The 23,066-nt window shown below is 42.9% G+C and overlaps 1 protein-coding gene across 1 annotated transcript in view; it reads left to right on the plus strand.

The window, feature by feature from the left end:
- Positions 1-23,066, plus strand: part of LOC122808402 (transmembrane protease serine 13-like) — a 373,755-nt gene that overhangs the window by 190,396 nt on the left and 160,293 nt on the right. The window contains exon 6 of the mRNA XM_044079367.1: positions 3,764-3,939. Within this exon, the coding sequence (XP_043935302.1) occupies positions 3,764-3,939 (176 nt within the window). The remainder of the gene's footprint in view (positions 1-3,763; positions 3,940-23,066) is intronic.

The following is a 23,066-nucleotide window of genomic DNA, read 5'->3' on the forward strand; positions in this document are numbered from 1 at the left end:
ACCAAACAGCAGAGGACCCAGGACTGAACCCTGTGGTATTCCACTTGTCACTGGTCTGAAGTCAGATTTGGAGTCTACTACTTTCACAGTGTGGGTTGTGTCAGTGAGCCAGTTGGCAACCCATCTTGTGACACAGAGATTTATACCTAGTTTAGCTATAATTTCAGAGTGGGGAATGATGTCAAAAGCCTTGGCGAGATCTAGATAGACTGTGTGAACCACCTTACCCATATCTACAGATTTGGTGACTGCTTCAAATAAGTCTATCAGGTTTAGGAGACATGATCTGCCTTTTACAAATCCAAACTGGGTGGGGACCAGAGTTTGGAGATTACCAATGTCTTTGTTTATAAGTTCCATGACAGATCTGCAAGTAGAATTCCTGAACTGAATACATGGTATCTCCAATACAAGCCTCCTTCACAATTTCAACAAAACCAAGACTATGGATTTTAGCACCAAACACAGACTTAAAAAAACACAAAACTCTTATAGGTTCATAGGTAGGTACTAGGCTATTGGCCATAGAGCCTATATAAGCCTATCCAAAAAGGTAGCCTGGCTTTTACCACCTTGCAGACCAGGCTCATTAGGCTAATGGGGCAGTAGTTCCTGGGGGTCTGTGGTGGCTCCCCCTTTGTGGAGTGTGATAACCGTCACTGTGCACCATTCAATGGGCACAAAGCCTGAGGTGAGGCTATGATTGAACATGGTGCTTAGGTGGGGTGTCAGTTCATTCTGTAGTTCATGTAGAACGCAGCCTGGGATGTTGTCAAGTCCCATGGATGCTGTGTTCTTGGCTTTGGAGAGTGTGGTTTTTACCTGTGCAGCCATGATTACAGGAGCTTTGTATTCTTCCGGTCTAGAGATGGGCCCTTTAGGGGGTGAGGGGGGGGTAAAGTTAGCACTGAACCTATCTTTCAGGATGTTGGCAATATCAGTTGGTTCTGTATATTTAGTGCCATTGTGCTGTCACTCAGAGCAGATTTGAGTGTTGCCATTGAGATTCTTGACATAACTATAGAATGATTTGTGGTTGTCTTTAGAATCAGTGGTGATTTTTTTTCGTAATTTGCTTTGGAGGATTTTATCAGGGATCTCGGCTTCTTACTGAGGCTGACCAGGGAGTTCCTCCAATCATGAGATTTTACTCTTTTTTGCAACAGTTTCTTTCTTCTGTTGTAGAGTTTTTTTATGGCAAGGGACCACCAGATTGGCTTCCTTTTTTTGGAGGATAGTATCTTGGTTCTTTTAGGGACAGCATGATCCATGCACTCGTTTAAGTGCTTATAAAGTGCATTTGTGTAGGATTCAGCAGTCGTACCTCTATTGTCCGCCTGCATGGGTGTCGTGAAGTTTGCCACTTCTGTCTTAAGAAGTGTGAAGCTGGCTTTGGAGAACTTTTTTTATGGTTTTCTTTGCAATTTTCTTTGCATATCTAAGACCACAACATCACCCCATAATAAACACAAACCTCACAAATACTTTGGCATTTGGCCAGACCTCTCCTTTAACTTTTCTTTCCACATCAACTACCCAAAAAAAAGGATAATACTCTCCTCTTTTGGGCACATAAAATCTTCCACTTTCTTGCTAAAACTTCCAGAGTAGCCTTGAGCTAAATCTTTCTACATTCCAAGCCTAAATATTCCCCCCATATTCTCAACATCAAAAACAAACTCTACACACATTCAAACAATAACCAATAAAATTTATAAATTTAAAAATCAAAATGGCTCCCTGTTCAACAAAGGGCTAACTGTCTCCTAGGGTCAGCTGTTGAATCTCTTAGTCAACCAGACCTTCTCAGCCCCTTAGCAAATAAACAAATTAAACAACCTTCCTCTTACAGTTTAAGAAATAACAATCATTCTACCCCCCCCCCACACACACACACACACACACACACACACACACACACACACACACACACACACACACACACACACACACACACACACACACACACACCCTACAACCACCCAAAAAAAAACTTACTGCTTCTCTATCCTTGGTTCTAAACTCTGGGAAAATATTCCCCTGCAAATAAAATTATATCATCTTACCCAAAATTTAGGACTTAGCTAAAGGTCCATCTCCTGTCATCAGTTAAATATCATTGTCTCTCATTCTCCCATGCCACCTAACCTAACATCACTTTCTTTTTATCCTACTGGTGACACTCATATTGCCCTTCATATGGTACATACCATTCTGCTGTAAAAATCTACACTTGACACTCACATAATCATTTGCAGAACATAACTTTTCTTTCCAAATTCTCAAAATCTCAGACATTCTTTATTCCACTTATATAGGATCATAGGAGATTATTAGGCTAATGGCTCTAGGGCCCTATCATTCCAACTTTGACAGTGCACAGCTAAAATTATAACATAGACAGCTCACTTTATATAAGAAATTTGTCTTATTTTATTGAAAATATTTTATACAGATGTATAAGTTCATTATAGTCTTGTTATCTCTCACTAAATGTAATTCTGACTTTCTTTGTCTTCGAGGCTGAGACTGAAATAGGGCACTTGTGATCAGTGGTCTACCCTAATAATTTTCAAATCAATAAATATAAATAAATTACGCATAATAGATAAATATCTTGAAATACTTTAGTATACTGGTAACCACTATCGGTTTAAGTGTTCCATATGATATTTTGGTTTTGTTTACTTCAGAATGGCTGCTATGCGGCCTGCTTGTGGTACCATTATATAATTTGTCCTTGACATATTTTTGTCTTAACTTAGATACATTGTAGTAATGTTAATCAACACCTTCTTACCCTCTAGAAGTCCTGTCAGTTTTTTCATTTGTACTGAATGACACCAATTTTTGCTAACTGAAGGCCAAATTATCCATTTGGACTATCTTTACAACAAGCTACCTAAACAGCACAGTTAAGTATTCACTGAATTAACCTCAGCAAAACAGTCTCAAGAAATAAAAATGTGGGTTTTGATTAACATTAAGAACTGCAGAGAATGGTATATCGAGCCTAGCTCATGTGTCACATTCTTTTCAGAAATAATGTGTGATTTGAAGAGATAAAAAAATAATTATCCCTTCATGATCTATCACAGAAAAAAAATTAGGTGAAGAAATTAAAAGGAATGTAATGGTTTATTGGCCCTAAATAACATCCTGGTGACATTATAGGGAAGAAACATAAATCTGTGATGAGTTTAACTACTCTGGGGGGGAGGGGTTGAACCAGAAAGGATTTTTTATTGTGTTTGCTAAAAATTTGATAAGAAATTCAGTATCACTGGAAAAGAAAAGGATATTGAACTCTCTCCAGGAATTACAAAAGACTGGTAATTTAAAGAGGTATCATTCTAAAGAAATGGAAAGTGGACCTTTTATAAAAAGTAGGGCATTATGATCTTCTCTTTTTTGAAAGAAAAAGCTTAGCCAGCAAAAAAAAAAAAAAATACAGCAGTATGTCAATTAGATCAGATTATTTTGAGTATGAGCAAAATAAAAATTAATAATAACTAATCATAGTGAAGCTTTACGTTATTATTGAGTATAATATCTAGCTGTGATAAAAAGATATTTTTCAGTTTCTGGGTACAGTGGTGCTTTCAGTTGCACACAGATGCATGCGCACACATACACAACCACATTCGCAATAGCCAACTGCAACATAATACAATTTGGTATTATTTTTTGACCCACTTCCTAAACCTGTTGTCCTTATTAATAATGAGGCATAGTGATTTTTCGAAACATTTTGTATTTACAGGTACAACATGGTGACAGTAACGAAGTGGGCAGCATATGCAGGCTCCATCTATAGGTCAGGCTCAACCACAGAGAGATATCTTGTGCAGAAAATCATTTACAATGCCCGTTTCTCAGAGAAGGATAATGACTATGATGTTGCATTAATGAAGACAGCAGCACCAATTCTATTCTCAGGTGAGTGCTTCTTAAAGGCATGTATTTGCAGCAAAGTGCAAGTGAGTACAGTTTTTGGGCATGTGTTCAAGCTCACACACCTAAGCAGACAGACAAACACACACACACACACACACACACACACACACACACACACACACACACACACACACACACACACATACATAAGAAAATATATTACATGAACGTGAATTGATTACTTTAAGCTAAATATTTTGTACAAGGTTAGTCCAGTGGTACAGAACGGGGCTAGTTCTTGTCTACTGTAGTAGTGACCAAGGATTCATTAATATGATGGGTGGCAGAGAACTTGTTGCAGAAGAATCTGATGTGATCGTGACTAGCTCTCTCAGCTGAGGATGGATTTGGATTTTTAAACTGGCTGGTTGCTCCCTAGTGGGTATTTTGCTTGTTTTTTGCCATTAAAGGAGTTTAATCAATTCTTCATAGCTCTCTGACATTCTCTTATGGCCCAGAGTCATGAGTCAATATACTTTGATTCAGCCTGTCATTTTGATCATCTGTTTTTATAATACATGCATGTAGTGTTACTAATTGTCAAAGATGTGGGTCTATAACTTAACACAATTAATCTTCCAAACTAGTTGAACATTACATACTAGTTACCACATATAAACAAAATGATAAAAGGCCTAATACAGTTTATTACATTGCTGTCAGAAGTAACATTGCTATCATTAGATTTTTGTCAGAAATAGTGCCAAAACCATTATACTGTGCAAAAGAAAACTATCTGTACATGGCTGTGACTTTCACAAAGTATAGGCTAGGATTAATGGAACATGTGTGTATTTCACAATGACAGACTCTGTAAGAAAACATATAGTTAAAGATATACCCCCGGATTCTCAAAAGCTTGCACGGAGTGCAAGATCGGTGCAGGAGCTCAAGCAGGCAATATGTCTGCCGTGCGATCCAGGAACAACCTGCATGGGTGTGCACGAGCGCTCCTGCACTAATCCTGCATGGACTAACCCCTGGTATGCAAATCACCCCATTTGCAGGAGGAATCTATGCAAATGAGGTGATTTTGCAATCCAGGAAGCTTGCAACAGTCCTTGTAAGACTAATGCTAGCTGTAGAAATGTACTCGGTTAGTAAACAAGTACATTTCTGCAAAATCCAAAATGGAGCTGTGACAGCCCCAAATAAAGGCTGCATAACATGTAGTAAGCATGACAATGGCCAAGTATAAAGCCATTGGCATTGCAAACAAAAAAAAAATGCAAAAATCAACTTTTATTTTTTTTTTTTTTAGCCGATCTCGGCTGTTTAAGTGTAGGGCAGCATCGCGCGCAAACGGGATCGGGAGGGATAATAAAATAAACCTAAAATAAGCAGTCTAAAATCACTATTCTACCATGCAAGTCAATGGCAGGCAGAAGACAACCTGGCCAGGGAATAGTGGTTGCTAAGGGGGGAGGCTCAGTGTGAGACATGTAACTATGCATTAGCAGGCAATCCTATGCAAATGAGGGGAAGGATAGTGAATCCCAGTTTTCCCCAGCATGTGAGTAAGAGTAGGAATAGCTTGGTGCAAACCTAGGAGTTAGGTGACATCATGGGGGGGGTGTCAGGAATATTGTAAGTGGATTGGAGCCCTGTGTCTCAGGTTGGCTCCTAGCTTAGCACAGCTAAGCTAGGGGGTGTGTGTGTCTAAACCTGCCTAGCACTATTTACAAAGCCTAAGCAGGTGTGCGCACCACGCACCAGGTTTTAAAGGAAGAAAAAAGAAGTTAAACCAGGAAATAGCAGCACTGTGCACATGTGAGCACTTTGTTTGTGCGGCGTGCACACGGGCTTAAACAGGAAGGTAATGGGAAGGGAAAACAGCAGTAGGAAGTTAATCAAGGAGTACTAGCATAGCTGGCTGGTGAAATGTATCAGAATCAGCCAATTACACATGCAGCAGACCAGCCCAGCCTAGAACACTACTATAAACTATGCAAACACCTACCCCTCTGGTTCTTCCCACACTCTACACCACCAGTGTATACAAGTGGAGAAATTTTAACAAACATACCTACAAAATGTGAAGGGCTGCAGCAGGCAACATAGAACAACATGTGTAAGAGGCTGAGGGTGGTGAGGATGTGAATGCTGCCGATCAATGCACAGTGAGGAGACAGAGAAGAGTGTACAGACCCAGGGTACCCTACCAGGGGCTACATGAGCTGGAGATAGTGGAGCGCTATAGGGTGGACAGAAACCTCCTACAGCAAATTATTGAGCTGTGCAGGCCACATCTGACACACCAAACTGACCAAGGGGAACTCATCCCAGTGGATAGCAAGATATGTGTAGGCCTAGGAATACTACCCATAGTTATCTCCCAAAGCTCAACTGGGGATATCATGGGGATCACACAGGCATCAGCATCCAGAGTATTCCACCATTTCTTGGATGCCATGTCAGCACATGCCAGTGAGCACGTATATTTCCTCAACACCAGTGAAGTGTTGGCCAACAATATGCTTCTCTTCCACCAAATAGCAGAATACCCTGAGGTAGTGGGTGCTATAGACTGCAATCATATATGCACCTGGTGATCAGGTTAGGGCCCACATCAACCACAGGGGAATCCCCTCCATCAACTGCTAGGTTGTCTGTGATGACCAGTGCATTATAATGAATGTGTGTGCTGGCTGCCTTGGAAGCTATGATGATTCCCACATATGGCATCTGATGCAGCTGTACCAGAGATTTGCCAATGGGGACATCCCCTACGGTCACCTGGTGGGGGATTCTGGTTACACACTGGAGCCATGGCTGATGACACCCATCAGAAATGCACACACATCTGAACAAGAACACCATAATGAGGCACACGCACAGACCAGACTTATAATACAGCATGTGTTTGTGATGCTCAGGTCATGGTTCCAGTGTCTGGACACATCTGGTGGAGCCTTACAGTACTCACCAGCTCCATGTACCTAAATTGTTATGGTATGTGCCATGCTACACAATATGATCCTGCAGAAACAGCTGCAGGAGGAACAGCACAAGGCAGGGCCACACAGCCCCCCACTAATGCCAAGGCCTCCACAGGCACAGAGTGACTCAGAGGAAAAACAACCTAAACCTGCCCCATTAGGCAGATGGAGGCATGCCCAGTATGCTGAGGCAGCAGCAGAAAGACAACACATAGCACATACACTGACACAGTAGGAACCCAGGGAATGGCACCACTCTCTGACTTGCACACACATGGGGGGGTGGCATAATGGTTAAAGTGTTTACCCTACAGACACAAGGTGCAAGGTTTGATTCTCATATGGCGTAACTGGCTAGGCTTAAAATGGCCCACAAGGGCACTTAGCCTAGTACTAATCTATGAACCTAGGAACATACAGTAAAAGGGATGCCAAACATGAAACTACCTGTGCTCAACCATGCATAGGGAGTGCACTATATGCATCAGACATAGGCAGCCCTCCAGCACCATCCGCAAGTCTGGCACACCCTCAAGGTAAGTCAATCAACCTACCAATTTCCAAATGGAGTAGAATGTGTCATTACCTGTATCTATGGTATGGATGTGAGCATGCAAGGGAATTGGGTGGATAAATGTGATGGCAGCAGACAGTAGACACCCATAGTGGCACCATGACATCTGTAACACATACTGGACTCACCATAGTAGCCAGTACTACACAGGGTGACAAAACCCACTGCAGGAAATGTGCTGAGCAACGTGTGTCCATATGACTCACACATGCCAGTCAGGGTGGTTCACATACTCAACAACAGTCTCAGCCAGCAGGACAGGTGTAGACAAACACAAACAAAGCCTGTGCTATGGCCTCTGAATGATGGCTATGGTTAACCTCCCCCCCAGGCCTACACAGACAGACTACAGCAGGTCAGGCAGTGGGATGTTAGTTCTGAAGAGTAGGAAGTCAGACACTAATATATAGGGCAACCAAAGCTACGATCTGTAGTACACTGGTATGTCTCTAGTCAGCATGACAGGTAAGAATACAATATGAAATGGAGTACCTGACATACCAGTACAGTCACAGCAAATGTGTACAAGTGTCAGGTGTGCCCCCCCATCTGATGTAGCAACGTAATAACAGTCAGGTGTGTCCCCCCAATCCTGTTTAGAAATGTAGACATAGACAGGTATGCCACCCCCCATCCTACATAGTAATGTAAGAACAGTCAGGTGTGCCCGCCCAATCCTGTGTAGAAATGTAGAAATAGTCAGGTGTGTCCACCCATCCAATCTAGTACTGTAATAACAGTCAGGTGTGCCCCCCCATTCCTGTGTAGAAATGTAGTAACAGTCAGGTGTGCCCCCCATCCTACATAGTAATGTAACAACAGTCAGGTGTGCCCCACCCAAAATTCTGTGTAGAAATGTAGAAATAGTCAGGTGTGCCCCGCCCCATCCTACATAGAAATGTAATAGCAGTCAGGTGTGCCCCCCACTCCTGTGTAGAAATGTAGACATAGTCCGGTGTGCTCCCCCGCTATGCAGAAATGTAGTAACAGTCAAAGCCAAATGATCGATGGATACCCTGCAGTGGCAGCATGCTTTCAGTTGATGTACAACACAAAGGTCAGCACTGCAGTACAAACTACCTGGACTCGATCCACACATTCAATACAGACGGCCATACTCGGCATGCTCACACACTTGAGAAATGAAGGCAATGTCATTCAACAACATATTGAAAGGTCATACTAGGCATGCTCACACACTTAAACACATGAAGGCCATGTCTGCAAACACCAGTGGAACAAAAGAACAGCAACTAGTAAAAATAAAGTTGAGGATGTAGACCTGGAGTTTACCGTAAAATTCCAAAGCTATTTTTCGGGATGAAACCAATAAACCTTTATTCAACAACTTGTTCTGAAGAAGGGCTGGGTTTCAATCACAGCAGCTTAACCGTCGGAATGTGGGTTCTTTGGTTGTGGAGGTTAATTCCCAATGTAAAACTCCAGGAATAACTCAGGTAACTCTATAACTTCCTCACAGACATATCTGGCAGTTACAGTTGTTAGTGCAGACACTCATCAGTATGCATCACTCATGCCTTGCACACATAGTGGATAGGAATACAGACATATATGTAAGGACAACACACTATAATAAGCCAAAGGTAGACGTGCATAGATGTGTGAAAAAGGGTGACTGTGACAAGGAGCCATCCAGGCCTGTCCCACCCAGCACACAGCCAAAGGGCCACAAACACATGAGGTTCAGATGTCACTCACTGCATATACTAGCTACCAGTATCTGTCAGCATTACAGATTATGTGTTGCATGTGCCAGCTGTGCAACGTGACTGTACAAGGAAGTAGTCATCTAGCAGCTGTATACACGCACCTGTGAAATATGACTCTGTGCATGCCCACATGTGGCATTTCAACCCCTAGATGAATGTGTTATGACCCATGCACACACACTGCCCTCCCCATAGCCCTACTATGACAAGCCTCCTGAGGTCATCCACTGTGAAATACACCTTTGGGAGAGTTGTAGCTCAGTAATCTCTGTTGTGCGCACCCATAACTGTGTACTGCTGTAGTATGATAAACTAGTTAGGCAGGAGTTCTAATCTCACACTTGGCAACTGTGTGTGTGTGTGTGTGTGTGTGTGTGTGTGTGTGTGTGTGTGTGTGTGTGTGTGTGTGTGTGTGTGTGTGTGTGTGTGTGTCTGTCTGACTGTAGATAGCAATGCTTTTTAGGGTAGTCACACTTCTTACAATTCAAATGCTTACCTTTGACAAGGCTGCTGATGTTATCCACCTGGAAATACACCTCTGGGAAGGTAGTAATCTCAGTAAAGCCCAGTACTCTGTATAGTGCATCCTGTAACTGAGTACTGCTGTAGTGTGATAAAGTAGTTAGGTAGGTGTTTTAATCCCAGACATGGCAAGTATGTGTGTGTCTGTCTGTGTAGAGAGCAATGCTTTTTGGAGTACTCACACTCCCTACAATTCATATACTCAATGTTGGCAAGGCTGCTGATGTCATCCACCTAGAAATACACCTCTGGGAAGGTTGTAGCCATTAATCTCCATAGTGCATCCTGTAACTGCGTACTGCTGTAGTGTGATAAAGTAGTTAAGTAGATGCTCTAATCCCAGACATGACAAGTATGTGTGTGTGTGTGTGTGTGTGTGTGTGTGTGTGTGTGTGTGTGTGTGTGTGTGTGTGTGTGTGTGTGTGTGTGTGTCTATCTGACACTGTCATAGTTTCATAGGTTGGTACTAGGCTATCGGCCCTAGGGCCTATACAAGCTTAGCCATAACAATTCCCTGGCTATTTCTTCCCACACTATTTACTTCCCTGGACCCCTGTCTAGCAGGGCGACTGACGTAATCCCTGGGGTGAATTTCCTTTCTCCCATCCAATCATCAAGGTTCCTTTTGAAGAGGGCCAAAGAGGCACTCTGCTTGACATGTATGGGCAATCAATTACAGAGTCTGGGGAGTCTCTGGGTCAAGAAAATATCCCTCCAGCATGTTTTGTTTATTGTGATGACAAGGTTTAGATCCCTGGAGCGTGTGGCTCTGAGGGATTGGGATTTCTTTAAGTGTAGCATGTCCAACAGCTCTGGGTTTGACATGGCCTTGTATGTTAAGCAGAGATCACCTCTGAGTAGATGATATGTGACAAGAGTATAGCTGGAGTTTTATAAGGCAGTCAGCGTAGGGCATCTGCTTTAGGCCTGTGATTCTTTTAGTGAGGTATTTCTGTGGCCTTTCCAGTTGTTGCAGATGTCTTCAGAGGTACATACCAAACAGGGCGTTGTATTCTATAATGGATCTAATGAGGGATGAGTACAGTGGGACAATGACCTCCTTTTTTCTGGTGAAAAGCCCTTAGTGATGAGGTGTGCCACATAGAAGGATTTCCTGACTGTTGTGGCGATGTGGTTATCGAAGGTGAGACCACTGCCCACCTGTGTCCCTAAGTCTCTTATCACACTTTTGGTGTTTAGTGTACTGCCACCTATATAGTAATTCACGGATACATGTTTTTTTACCAGAGGGGTTAACTATACATTTCTTGGCATTGAGCTTCAGCCCATGGCTCTGGCACCAATCATCTGTTTCTGTAAGGCCCTTTTGTAGAGTATCCACATCATTTGGGGATTCAATAATTGCTCCCAGTTTGCAGTCATCTGCGAACTTTGTTAGCTAGGGTCCCTTAGTGTTGGCCTGTACTTCAGAGAAGTAGATGCCAAACAAAAGCAGTCCCAGGACTGAACCCTGATGTTCTCCACTTGTCACTTATCTGGAGCTGGATTTGGAGTCAGCTACTTTTACAGTGTGGGTTCTATCAGTAAGCCAGTTAGCAACCCATTGGGTGACGTAGGGATTAATGCCAAGCTTAGTAAATTTATCTATGATTCCAGAGTGGGGGAGTGTCGGTGTAGAGAGCAATGCTTTGTAGGGTACTCACACTCCCTACAATTCATATACTCACCTATGGCAAGGCTGCTGATGTCATCCACCTAGAAATAAATCTCTGGGAAGGTTGTAGCCCAGTAATCTCCATAGAGTGTCCTGTAACTGCATACTACTGTACTGTAGATAAAGTAGTTAAGTAGGTGTTCTAATCCCAGACATGGAAAGTGTGTGTGTATGTGTGTGTTTTTCTCTGTGTAGAATGCAATGCTTTTTTAGGGTACCCACACTCCCTACAATTCATATACTTATCTTTGGCAAGGCTGCTGATGTCATCCACCTAGAAATACACCTCTGGGAAGGTTGTAACCCAGTAATCTCCATAGTTTGTCCTGTAACTGCATACTGCTGTAGTGTGATAAAGTAGTTATGTAGGTGTTCTAATCCCAAACATGGCAAGTTTGTGTGTGGGTCTGTCAGTGTAGAGAGCAATGCTTTTTAGGGTAGTCATGCTCCCTACAATTCATATACTCAACTTTGGCAAGGTTGCTGATGTCGTCCACCTAGAAATACACTTCTGGGAGGGCTGTAGTGCAGTAATCTCCGTAGCGCATGCCATAACTGCGTACTGCTGTAGTGTGATTTAGAACCCTGGTAGGGTTCCATCCCCACCCGTGACAGTTCTGGATGTTTTGTGTGTGTGCCAATGTCGCACTCAGTGCATTTCAAATGCTCTACTTTGGCAATCCTGCTGATGTCATTCATTATGAAATACACCTTTGGGGAAGGAGTTGTCCAGTAATCCCTGTGGTGTGTCTTGTAACAGCTCCATGCTTTAGTGTGATATAGACCGCTGTTAGGGGTTCTATACCTACACATGTCAGTTGTGGATGTTTAGCGTCTGTGTTGGGAGCAATGCATTTTAGGCCAGTCACACGCAGTACATTTCAAATGCCCTACTTTAGCAATCCTGCTGATGTTAGTCATTGTGAAATACACCTTTGGGGAAGTAGTTCTCCAGTAATCCCTGTGGTGTGTCCTATAACAGCTCCATGTTGTAGTGTAATATAGACTTCTGTTAGGGGTTCTATACCCACACATGTTGTTTGTGGATGTTTTGCCTATGTGTCACTGTCTGTGTAGGCAGCAATGCATTTTAGGCTAGTCACACTCACTGCAATTGGAATGTCCTACTTTGGCAAGCCTGCTGATGTAATCCAATGTGATATACACCTTTGGGGAAAGAGTACTCCAGTAATCTCCATAACACGTATGATAACTGCATAGTGCTGTAGTGTAATAAACTAGTTAGGTAGGGGTTCTACTCCCAGACATGGCAGGTGTATGTGTGTTTGTAACTCATATTCTGTGTGGAGGTGGGTTTGAGTGTGTGGCCAATGTGGAGCAGGTTTTGCATATTTCTTATATTGTGGCCCCAGGAGCACCCTTAGGTCAACTTGTGTCCTAGGCAAAAGGGCTCCACAGTGCCCCCCACCACACCAACTGGTGCCCCCATCCTGGTCTACCTACACCAAATAATACTGGAAAAGCACCCCTGCTACAGCGGAGCCCTCGGCGGCCGCTTAGTTGGCCTATGCCTAAGGCCGGCTATGGGTGGCCCTACTATATATCACAATGTCCACCGTACAGGGATAACAGAAGTGAAATAGCTAAGAGGCTGTGGTGCAAAGCCATACCCATACATGTGACATCAAGGCCAAGCAATCACAGTTAGCAACCCCAGTATTACCCAGACCTCACTCTCAACCCATGTCTCATACATACACACATGCCGAGGCAACAGCCAATATGTGGGTAGTACACTGCATATTGCCACTGATAGTAACTATTGAGTGATAGCAGTGGGCTACAGAGGACATGGTACCCTGTCCATCTGTCCAATATGCACATACATGCAGACAGTGCACCTTCTCCATGTTCCCCAATGGACAACTGCAACACCTGTGGTGCCATCACATGTGACCCACAAAGGACATACCATGCCTGACAACATGCCCTGTATGGACAGATGCCACTGACACCAGGGAATGCTGTTAGCATGCTATCAATGTAGGTGCAGGGTAAACCTGCTGCCCATTACCAGTTCCCACCACAGGTGGGCAAGACTGGCACATCTGATGATAATCTGTGTTCACAACATGGGCCAGACACCCCAGGTACAGTTCCACATGTCACTGTACATGCATGTGGGAGGTGTGCACATCCCAGACACTGTCCATGTCATGGACTAAGAAACACATACATGGCAGGCGATGCACAGCATTGGCCACACACAATAGTCACCCAGGTGACTAGATGGGGATACAATACCCACCTGTGTGGGTAAATGCAGACACTAAAGCCCTGAGCCACAGTGCAGACCATTGTCATGTGGCCTGATGCCAAGGTATACCCATCACCTAGCCTTGTATAGCCATCTGGCACAATCGACCACCACACACCCGTGCAGACATGTACCCATGCATGTCAGTACCGGCACCCTGTGTGTTTGTGTGTGTTGAATGATGCATATGATCACATCCACACTCACTACAACCCCCATTGACATGCTGTCTGATGTCAGACACCTCCCCATACCCTTTTCCCATACAACCACCGTATGACCCATGTGGTGCATGTGATACCTGCACAGTGATGTGTTGTGGCAATCCCACTACTGATGAGTTGTACTCCAGGCCCTGCCAAGTGTGTCAATGTGTGTGCATCCCTGTGAGAGTGTGGCTGTGTTGACGCTGGCACCTGTTCACGCAGACAGGCACATGTACATCACCTACCGTATAGCTACCATATCCCTGTTGCAGATGTCACTCATCATCACATATATGTTCTGAGGGCTCCACAACAGGAAGCCCATGTGCTGCATCCAATAATTGCATAGAACTGTGATAGCACTACATAGTCATCAGGAGTTTGATACCCTGTGCAGGTAGGTGTGTTATACAAACATGCTTAAGTTTTACTCTCCCACTCCTGCCTGACTTGTCTTTGTCTCTGTCTGCCTCTCTCACTCCCTCTCTGGCAGATGTGGAGACCTACACCTGCTTTGCTTAGGCAGCAACATGTGTATTTTAAGTGATGCTCATGATCAGCTGATGGCCTCTGCACGAATTGCAGCCCTCCCCTAGCTGATTCCATGTGGAACAGCTGTGGTAACATTCCCATAGCCAATTGCATGGAAACACATTCCAGTATCTAGGAACATCATGTTGGTGTTGACTCTTTTTATTCACTGTGAGCAGGAACTATATCTGTTGTTTGGCAAACAGCATCTCAGATGGATTGGGTATTTACCTCTAACAACATACACTGTGAAAACAGGGCAACACACAGGAGGAGGATGTGCCTGACCTGACTACAGACTGTACGTGCTGCTATACTGCATTTGGAGTAATGTTGGTTTAACAGTGTGTGTGTGGATATGGCTGTACTACATGTCTCAATACCTGCCATGTCAGTTCTATGTTTGTGAGGAATCCCCATCTGCAGGGTCATCTGCAGACTGGGCAGTGTGTTGTGCCTTTGGTTTCATGTGTTACCCACAGAGCATCTATCTGTAGACTGCAGAAGATAGTGTGAGGATTGCAGTCTGTAGATGGTGAAAGCCGAGACAGTTACTGACTTCATATCCCTCATAGGACATATGTTACAACAAACCCTGTTACAACAGTAAATGTATGAGGTTATCACAGCAACATGTCAACATTGACCCTGTGTATGTGCTTCCAGCCACAACTCTGTCAACCTTTGTACATATGTTGTGCATGAAGAGGTGCATATGTGTTGTACACCTAATTAGTGTCATCATATCTGATAACAAGACAGTGAGACATCAGACTGCTACACGTGTTATGTACAGTAGGGGTTATATTTAATAACATAACCTGGATATTCTGTGGATGTTTGTACAGTACTGAGGTATGTGTACTTAAGGTGAATGACGACAGTGTGTGCATTGTTAATATGCACTTTAGCCTGTGTACAGACTGTGGTAGATGTCATTGTTCTAGCTCCTGTCCTATCTGATGTTACATGCTGCTCCACTGTATGGTACCATATTGGCTTACATGTTTGTAGGGCCATAAACACAAATGTCCCATACCACAGACAGCCATCAGACCAAACTGTGTAGCAGCCCAGTATATGTAGGGTCAGTTTGTGAGTGGCACACGAGGATGGTGTCAAACAGATAGTTCATGTACTGTACTATTGTGCTAGCTTAACATATGTGGCTGTGTTCACATTGGTTGTGGTTATGCACTTTCATACAGGTGTACCTTACCCTGTGCTGTGACATGCCTGTAGAGCCTGCTATATATGCAGGTACATGTGCATTCCCCCATAGGCGATGTAGGCTAGTGTTAAGCCAGTCTGCCTGTAGCCTGCACAGTGCATTGTTAAATGCCTAGCAGCTTAGTGTACCAACCCAGTTAGATGTCATGTGCAGATACTTGCCAGATGTACTGCTGCCAGGCCTCCCTTAACAGTCATGTATATCAGACAGAGCAATGGGATGCTGTACAGATGTATGTCAATATCTAGTGAGTAGTATGTGGCCATGGCACCCCTGTATCAGTGGTTATTATGTGTCAGGCCAGGCAGGGGTGTGTGAATGCATAACCTATGGTAGCAAATGTGAATCAGTCATTATGTGTTATACCCATCTACATGGCTGTCAACATCCATTTTGTCAGGCATGGTACACATGCTTTGCACTAAGGGGTTATGTGTATACCTCTAGACTGTACAGAGTGTGTCAGAATGTCCACATATATTGGCCAATATCTCTGCTGCAGTCCACAGGGGCATTATGTGCTAGCAGCGGTACTTTACTATAATGTCCTTAGGATGTCTGTCAGTAGCCAGTGGCACACGAGATAAGCAGATGTGACCTCCCACACACACCATGTCTGTGAAGACAATCCCAATTACAGTAGAAATAGTCTATTAATATACCTGCTATACATACCTAACATCCCCTTGTACTACGACTTTGGGGCTATAGAGGCCGGGGTAGGGCTACACTCCATGTCCAGGACATATGATGAAAATATATGCACATATAATTATCCATATATCTATATATATGATTACACATGTGTAGTACTTCCAATTGCCACTGTCATGGCAACCACCTTGTGGGCGTGGTCCCTTTACCTTTCCTGTGTGATGGACATCCTTCCTGTGTGTGGGTATCAGTGTTACAGACAGCAGGTATTAATACCTCTTACAGGAGAACTGGCACACTCAGGGCAGCTACATATTTGAGGAGGTTCAAGAACTACAGACAGTGTGAGTACAGTTGTGTTATGCTTTGTATAGTACTGTTGTTACAGGGTGTGTGTACATACTAGTTTACCTTGGAATGCAGTCTGTCTGCATAGCTCTCAACTGTGGGCCTATCCTCATGGTGGCCAGAGGTGTGCCTATCATATTTTGTCTGTCCACCACACAGATCCTGTGTCAGATATTTCACTGGCAGTGTGTGTCGTGAGTGCTATCAGTACATGGCTACATCCATTTCTGTTTCTAACCTCAATTCCCTGACTAAGGATATGTTGCAGACTATCCTGTAACACCACCATTTTGCTTAGTGTATGGCAACAGATTTCCCCATATGTGCCTGTGTTTCAGCCTCTGTCCTCCACCTGCATACCAAGCTTTGGACCTATGACATGCTGTTAGGGGTTGCTCTGTAGTGGGCTGTGAGTATATCACACTGCCCATTGCTGTCATCAGTCCACTGCTGTTATATCCCCCACACATATGGTGGGGCTGGGGCCATATATGTGTGGGCTTTACCTACACAATACATGTGTGCCCTTATGCACTCCAGAGGCCAGTGTATGTAACAGTGGTATATGGACCTGTATTATTGAGTCGAGGGGGAATGCACCATAAATGACCTAGGCTGTTACAAAATGTGGGAGTATCAGAGGTGAGCTGCCTTAAGGTATCTGGATGTACAGTACGGTATACTTCACCTGTATTTACATTACTCACATAAATTGGGTTAATGCAGGCCTCCTGCCATACAGACTGATCTGTTTGTCAGTGTGCTTTTGATGGTGTCAGTTATGCCTTATGTAACACTTACATCCCATTTGATCACATGACGTCTTTACCACCATGTGATATTGTACAGAGTGTAGACAGAGGCTGCTGAACTATACACCTGCATTACATACTGTTGATTGTTTGGTATCCTGTGGCCCAATCTGTCTTTACTATTGTACAGTTTGAAGGCCTTGGCCTGGACTGCAACAGTTATGAACCTTTCCAGACTACTGTATTAGTATAACTGTTTCACAGTTGCATTACTCTGTTTATATGGATGTCAGTGTCTAAACAGCTATATGACATGGCATATAGAGCTGTAATAGTACACAAATAAAAGTTTTTCATTTCTGCAAACCTGTGTGTGGTGTTTTTTCTATGACCTTTCTGTGGGTATATGTTGCAGGCAACAATTCTAATTTGTATGGGTGGCCCATACAGTGTCCAGTTGTTCAGGTGTGAACTGTAGGCATAGTGGCTGTTCCATACTGTGTGCACCTTCTACATATGTATCTTACTGTACATATCTCAGCGTGTGTATGTGTAGTCACATGTGTGTGTGTATATATATATATATATATATATATATATATATATATATATATATATCTATGGATATGTATATTTGTATCAGCATATATGTGTCTGTGTATATGTATCCTAGGGATGTTGATAGCTTCCACATTTTACAATTCCTATGGGAGCCAGACTGTACTGCATATGTTACCAATACCAGCCTGACATCATACAGGTGGGTTGTAGTACTGTTAACATCTTGTGCCCATGTCATGTCAGGTCCTGGTTATGGGATCTGTAACACTTGGTAGTGTATTGCAGGGTGGATGTGTTTGGCTGTGGGGGGGGTATGCGTATTCATACATGACGTATATTGTTTGTGGTGTCTTAACCCCATTAACGGTGCATTTGGACATATTTGTTTTTGTTAATCTACCATTGCTATCTACAGATATGTGGGCATATATACCTCTCTCTCTCTCTCTCTCTCTCTCTCCATATATATATATATATATATATATATATATATATATATATATATATATATATCTGCTTACATATATATAACTATGTCCGTATATACCTACATAGATATATGTCTGCATACATATAGTAACTTGCTGTGTATATGTAGACATATAGGTGTAGACATATGTTGATGTAGGAATTTGCATGTATATATGTTCATATACATTTATATATAAGTATATATTTCAAAATATTTATATATATATATATGCATATTTATATATGTTGTATCTGTTTAGATATTAATATATTTACATACACACATACATCTAGATGTTGGAGGTTCTTATTGGAACATCAAATTTTCAGTTGTTCGAATCACTAAAGGTCGACCGTTAATGATCGAACAATTGAAAATTCGAATTTCCTAAAACTAAATATTAAAAAAAAAGAAAAAGTAAAGGGTGTAGGCAGGGGGCTGCTCCCCCACACCCCCCACTACTTAACTATACCAACTCCTAGATTGCGCTACAGTGTAGGAAAGGGAAATCTTCCCTTTACGCACCTTAGATCATTAAAGTGCGATCTCGGAGTTGGTATATTTAAGTAGCAGGGGGTATAGGGGGTGCAGGGTGGCATGCCCCCCTGCTTTAACCCATCAGGGTACGTTTTGTTTGTTTTATTTATTTATTTTTTTGTAATTTTGAAGTAACGGAACTTCGATCATATGGTGTCGACCATATGGTATTCGAAGTTCCATAACTTCGATTTTGTAATAGGTAACCAGATGTTGCTATACATTCTCTGTACTGTTGCATGACTGGGATGGACGTTATGTTTCTGAAAACATCATATTTATGTATATCTGGCATAGCTTAGTGGTAAATCATTTTGTCTATGGTGTGAAGGGTCCTGGGTTTGAGCCTTGTTGAGGCTGTTTATTTTGTTGTTGAGCAGAACACGGGCCATTGGCTACAGAGTGATTAAGGCACTTTAAAGCAGTTGTAAGTGAGTTTGTGCAGAGGTAAGCACTGCTAACTTCTGGTTGCAGTTTCTTACACACAATTAGCTTCTAAATTGCTTAACGTGTGTAGGCATTGCTTACTCTCATGCAAACAGGCTTAAACCTGCTTACTGCTGCTTAAAAATGCTTACTCCTGCTTACCCCCACACTAATTTCTTTAAAAGAAAAGAAAAAAGGGTTGATAGGAAAGTGGTGAAAAAAGGGGCACAAAGAGGGAAAGACAGTAGGAAAAATAGACAGGGATGTGCAGGAAGGGTGTAGGGAAGGTCCATAGCTGCCCAATTCTTCTACAGCAACAGCTGTGCATATACACTGAATTTGGAAATAGATTTGGGCACTCAAACCCCTGGGTGGGGGTGAGGACAACAATAATAAGTTGTGATGCCTATTAGACTGGATTACATGTATCCAGTGGACATGTGTGTGAAATGGACAGCTATGTATGGGGTGAGATTTTTGGGGGGGAACAGATTGCCCTTTTTTTTTCAGGAGAGTGGAATGTTGGGGAGGGGTAGTAGGTATATTTGGGGAGGTAGGTTGGGTAGGTTAACAGACAAGACAAACAAGATGCATACAGGGGCAGTATATGACACGTGGGGGGTAAACACCTTGGACGGGGAAGGGTGTTTTGAAGTTGCAAGCCTATGAGCTCCCAAATGGAAACAGTAGGACTGAGGTCTCCACCCATGGGCAGTCACCACTGCACCTTCACGGCCCCAAAGGTGGCCAGATGAGGTGGGACAGGTGGGCTTGCTGGGACCAGCCTTCCCATACGAGCTATGGGTTGCAGTTTTAAGAAAGATATCAGTTAGTAATAATCAACAGCAATCAGGATTAGTTACAACAGCATGCATAGGTATTCCCATTAACCCAAGACACCAGAATTACAACAGTTGCAGAGCGAGCAGAACACATGCATATATGGGACAACAGTGGCCATTACAAAAGCATGCAGGTTTCATTGATGGCAACAGGCCACCAATATGGGAGTATTTTAACATGGCACATGCATAGAACCAAATGTGAATATTTATAAACCAATAGGACTATGTCCCAACAAAAGCTTGGAGTGTACACGTACCCACTGAGGAGTTAGGTTAGGTTATGGTGGGGCTGAGAGACAGAGGTCAATTAACTAATATATCCCTCTAGTTTTCACAACTTTCTTAGTCACTGCAGTGATCTGTCCTTTACATGTATTATTACACTACCCAATGTCCTTACTTTGTACAATGGCATGTTTGTAGATTAGTACATACGTGGACTGTGTCTTACGTATAGTCTACACATCTTATCTGTTACAGCTGTTGAGAAAATCATTGTTAACCCTACCTGACAATTTCTACACATACTCCCAGATTTCATGCTTATAGACAAGTATATAAGTGAACTGTGTTGTACCTACAGTCTACACTTCTTGCCTGGTATAGCTGTGGAGAAAACCTTTATTAACACTACCTGACAAATTCTACACATACTCCCAAATTCCATATTGATGTTATACACATACTTATTGGTCACGGCTTGACAGGATGCAGGTGTTATTATGACATATTTTGAGAATAGCTGTCATACGCTTTGGGTGAGATGCTACGATGACAGGTTTGTTTTCATGTACATTCTTTGACTATTAGTTATAAGTCACTAAAAACTGCCTACCTTTCTTGGATCATCACACTGATTTGTCAGGGGAACAGGTTACTGGGCAGCAGATTTGAGCCATTTATCTGGACATGCTGAACAGATCAGAACAGTTGAGGGATATGACTATGCATGCAGCTTACTACCTGAACATTCTGCCACAGTCTGTACAGTTGATGGTTATGATTATGCTTACAGCGTACTATCTGAACATTCTAGCAAATTCTGTACAGTTGTTGGGTCTTATTATGCATACAGCTTTCAATCTGAACATTCCTGCAAACTCTGTACAGTTGTGGGGTATGATTAAGCATGCAACATATTACCATTCCTGGGATTCAACCCCCTGCTGTGGGTGGTAAAAATATTGCAGTTGACATGACAGTACACTGTGCTATCAGGCAATTGGTATGAAGCATTCCAATATTTTCTAAGTCTCCCTCAGTTGCACAATATGACTGACCTCTTTGGACTTCCAACATTGTTATACTGAACTTCCCACACATTTTATCTGCATTCAACAGTGTGGGTAACGCTGCTTAATACAACAGTACTATTTATAGAATGCAACACTACAACAACATATGATAGCAGAATGTACACAAGCATTCCAGGGTTATACTTTTATTCACAAGATATTACACCTTTATTTACACACAACCTATATGACAGTCTTCCTGCATATTGTCTAGTTTATTCAGTACATCCCATACACAATACATTTTTATACTGGTACAACACTTTCTAGAATTGTTATATTTATTTGTTATGACAGTACATGCAAGATTATTACTAACCTGCCTCGCAACGCAGCCTTTGCAGCCTAGCAGCATGGGCTTGCTGGTTCACAGCCAGCTCATCTGCAGCTGTCAGCGAAATACAGTGATATTTAGCCATTACCTATCCATAGTATACACAAGCTAGACAATCATTATCTACGTAGTAAAATGAGTACTTAATGCTGGGGCATCGGCCATCTGCCTTGATTCTTGGATCCACTGCTCCAAGAGAGATCTTCCCTCTGTCGCTTCCGGTCAGCATGGTGATGCCTGACCTGCTCTCCAGTCTGGGGGATGCCAGGGGCACTGGTGAAGTCATGGGTGAGACTGTCCCAGGCCTCAACTTTATACTGTGAGTCTTGGTATTGGCCCTGCAGTAGTCTCTGCTCATGGTGTTTTACCAGGAGCCATACCATGAATCTGGACTCCTGGGTGCCCCAGCGCTGTGCTCTAGATCGAGTGCCTTCCCCAACTCTAGCCATTTTGCCTAGAGTAGGGAGCTGCAACCAGTTCTGGGAAGTATTTGCACCTTTGGGGTTTAAATATGCCCGATTTCCTGTACTGTCCCGTGATTGGACGGTTTTGAAAAGGCTAAGCATTGGGCACACCTGCTTATGTAATGTTGGCATTGCTTAAAGGGGTATACCACTGGGCAGATTGAGTTAGCCAGCCTACACATTGCTTACACCAGCTAAGCTGAGCTATGCAATACTTAGCGTTGCTTCATATCTAATTTGCATTATATTTTCCTTTTGGCATTGATTTATTATTCGTCACATGTTATATCTGTTTCTGGTATCCGTGATTCATGTGTATGTACACTGTATGGGGTCCTGGGGACTTCAACACTTTATTACGTTAACACCTCACATCTGGCCTTACTGCAGTACTCCAGTTCACATATTTATGCTATGTAACGGGTAAGACAACATCACACTGTACATAGATTCCTTTCACATGTTCAGTTTGATTTTCCTATGGTGAGGATTTGTTTGTTGAAACCTCACTCTTATGTACTGCTATGATGGTTTAGTGGTTAACTACTGTGACTGTAGTGTACAGGGTTGTGGGTTTGACCCTTGCAGAGGCTGTTTAATTTGTTGCTGGGCAGAACATGGGCCATTGGATACAGAGTGATTAAGGCACTTTAATGCAGTTGTAAGTGGATTTACACATGTTTGCGTGGAGGTAAGCACTGCTAACTTCCGGTTACCATTTCTTATACTCAGTTA

This window comes from Protopterus annectens, chromosome 8.part0, assembly GCF_019279795.1.
Source record: "Protopterus annectens isolate FY-2018-M chromosome 8.part0, PAN1.0, whole genome shotgun sequence".
Taxonomy (NCBI): Eukaryota; Metazoa; Chordata; order Ceratodontiformes; family Protopteridae; genus Protopterus; species Protopterus annectens.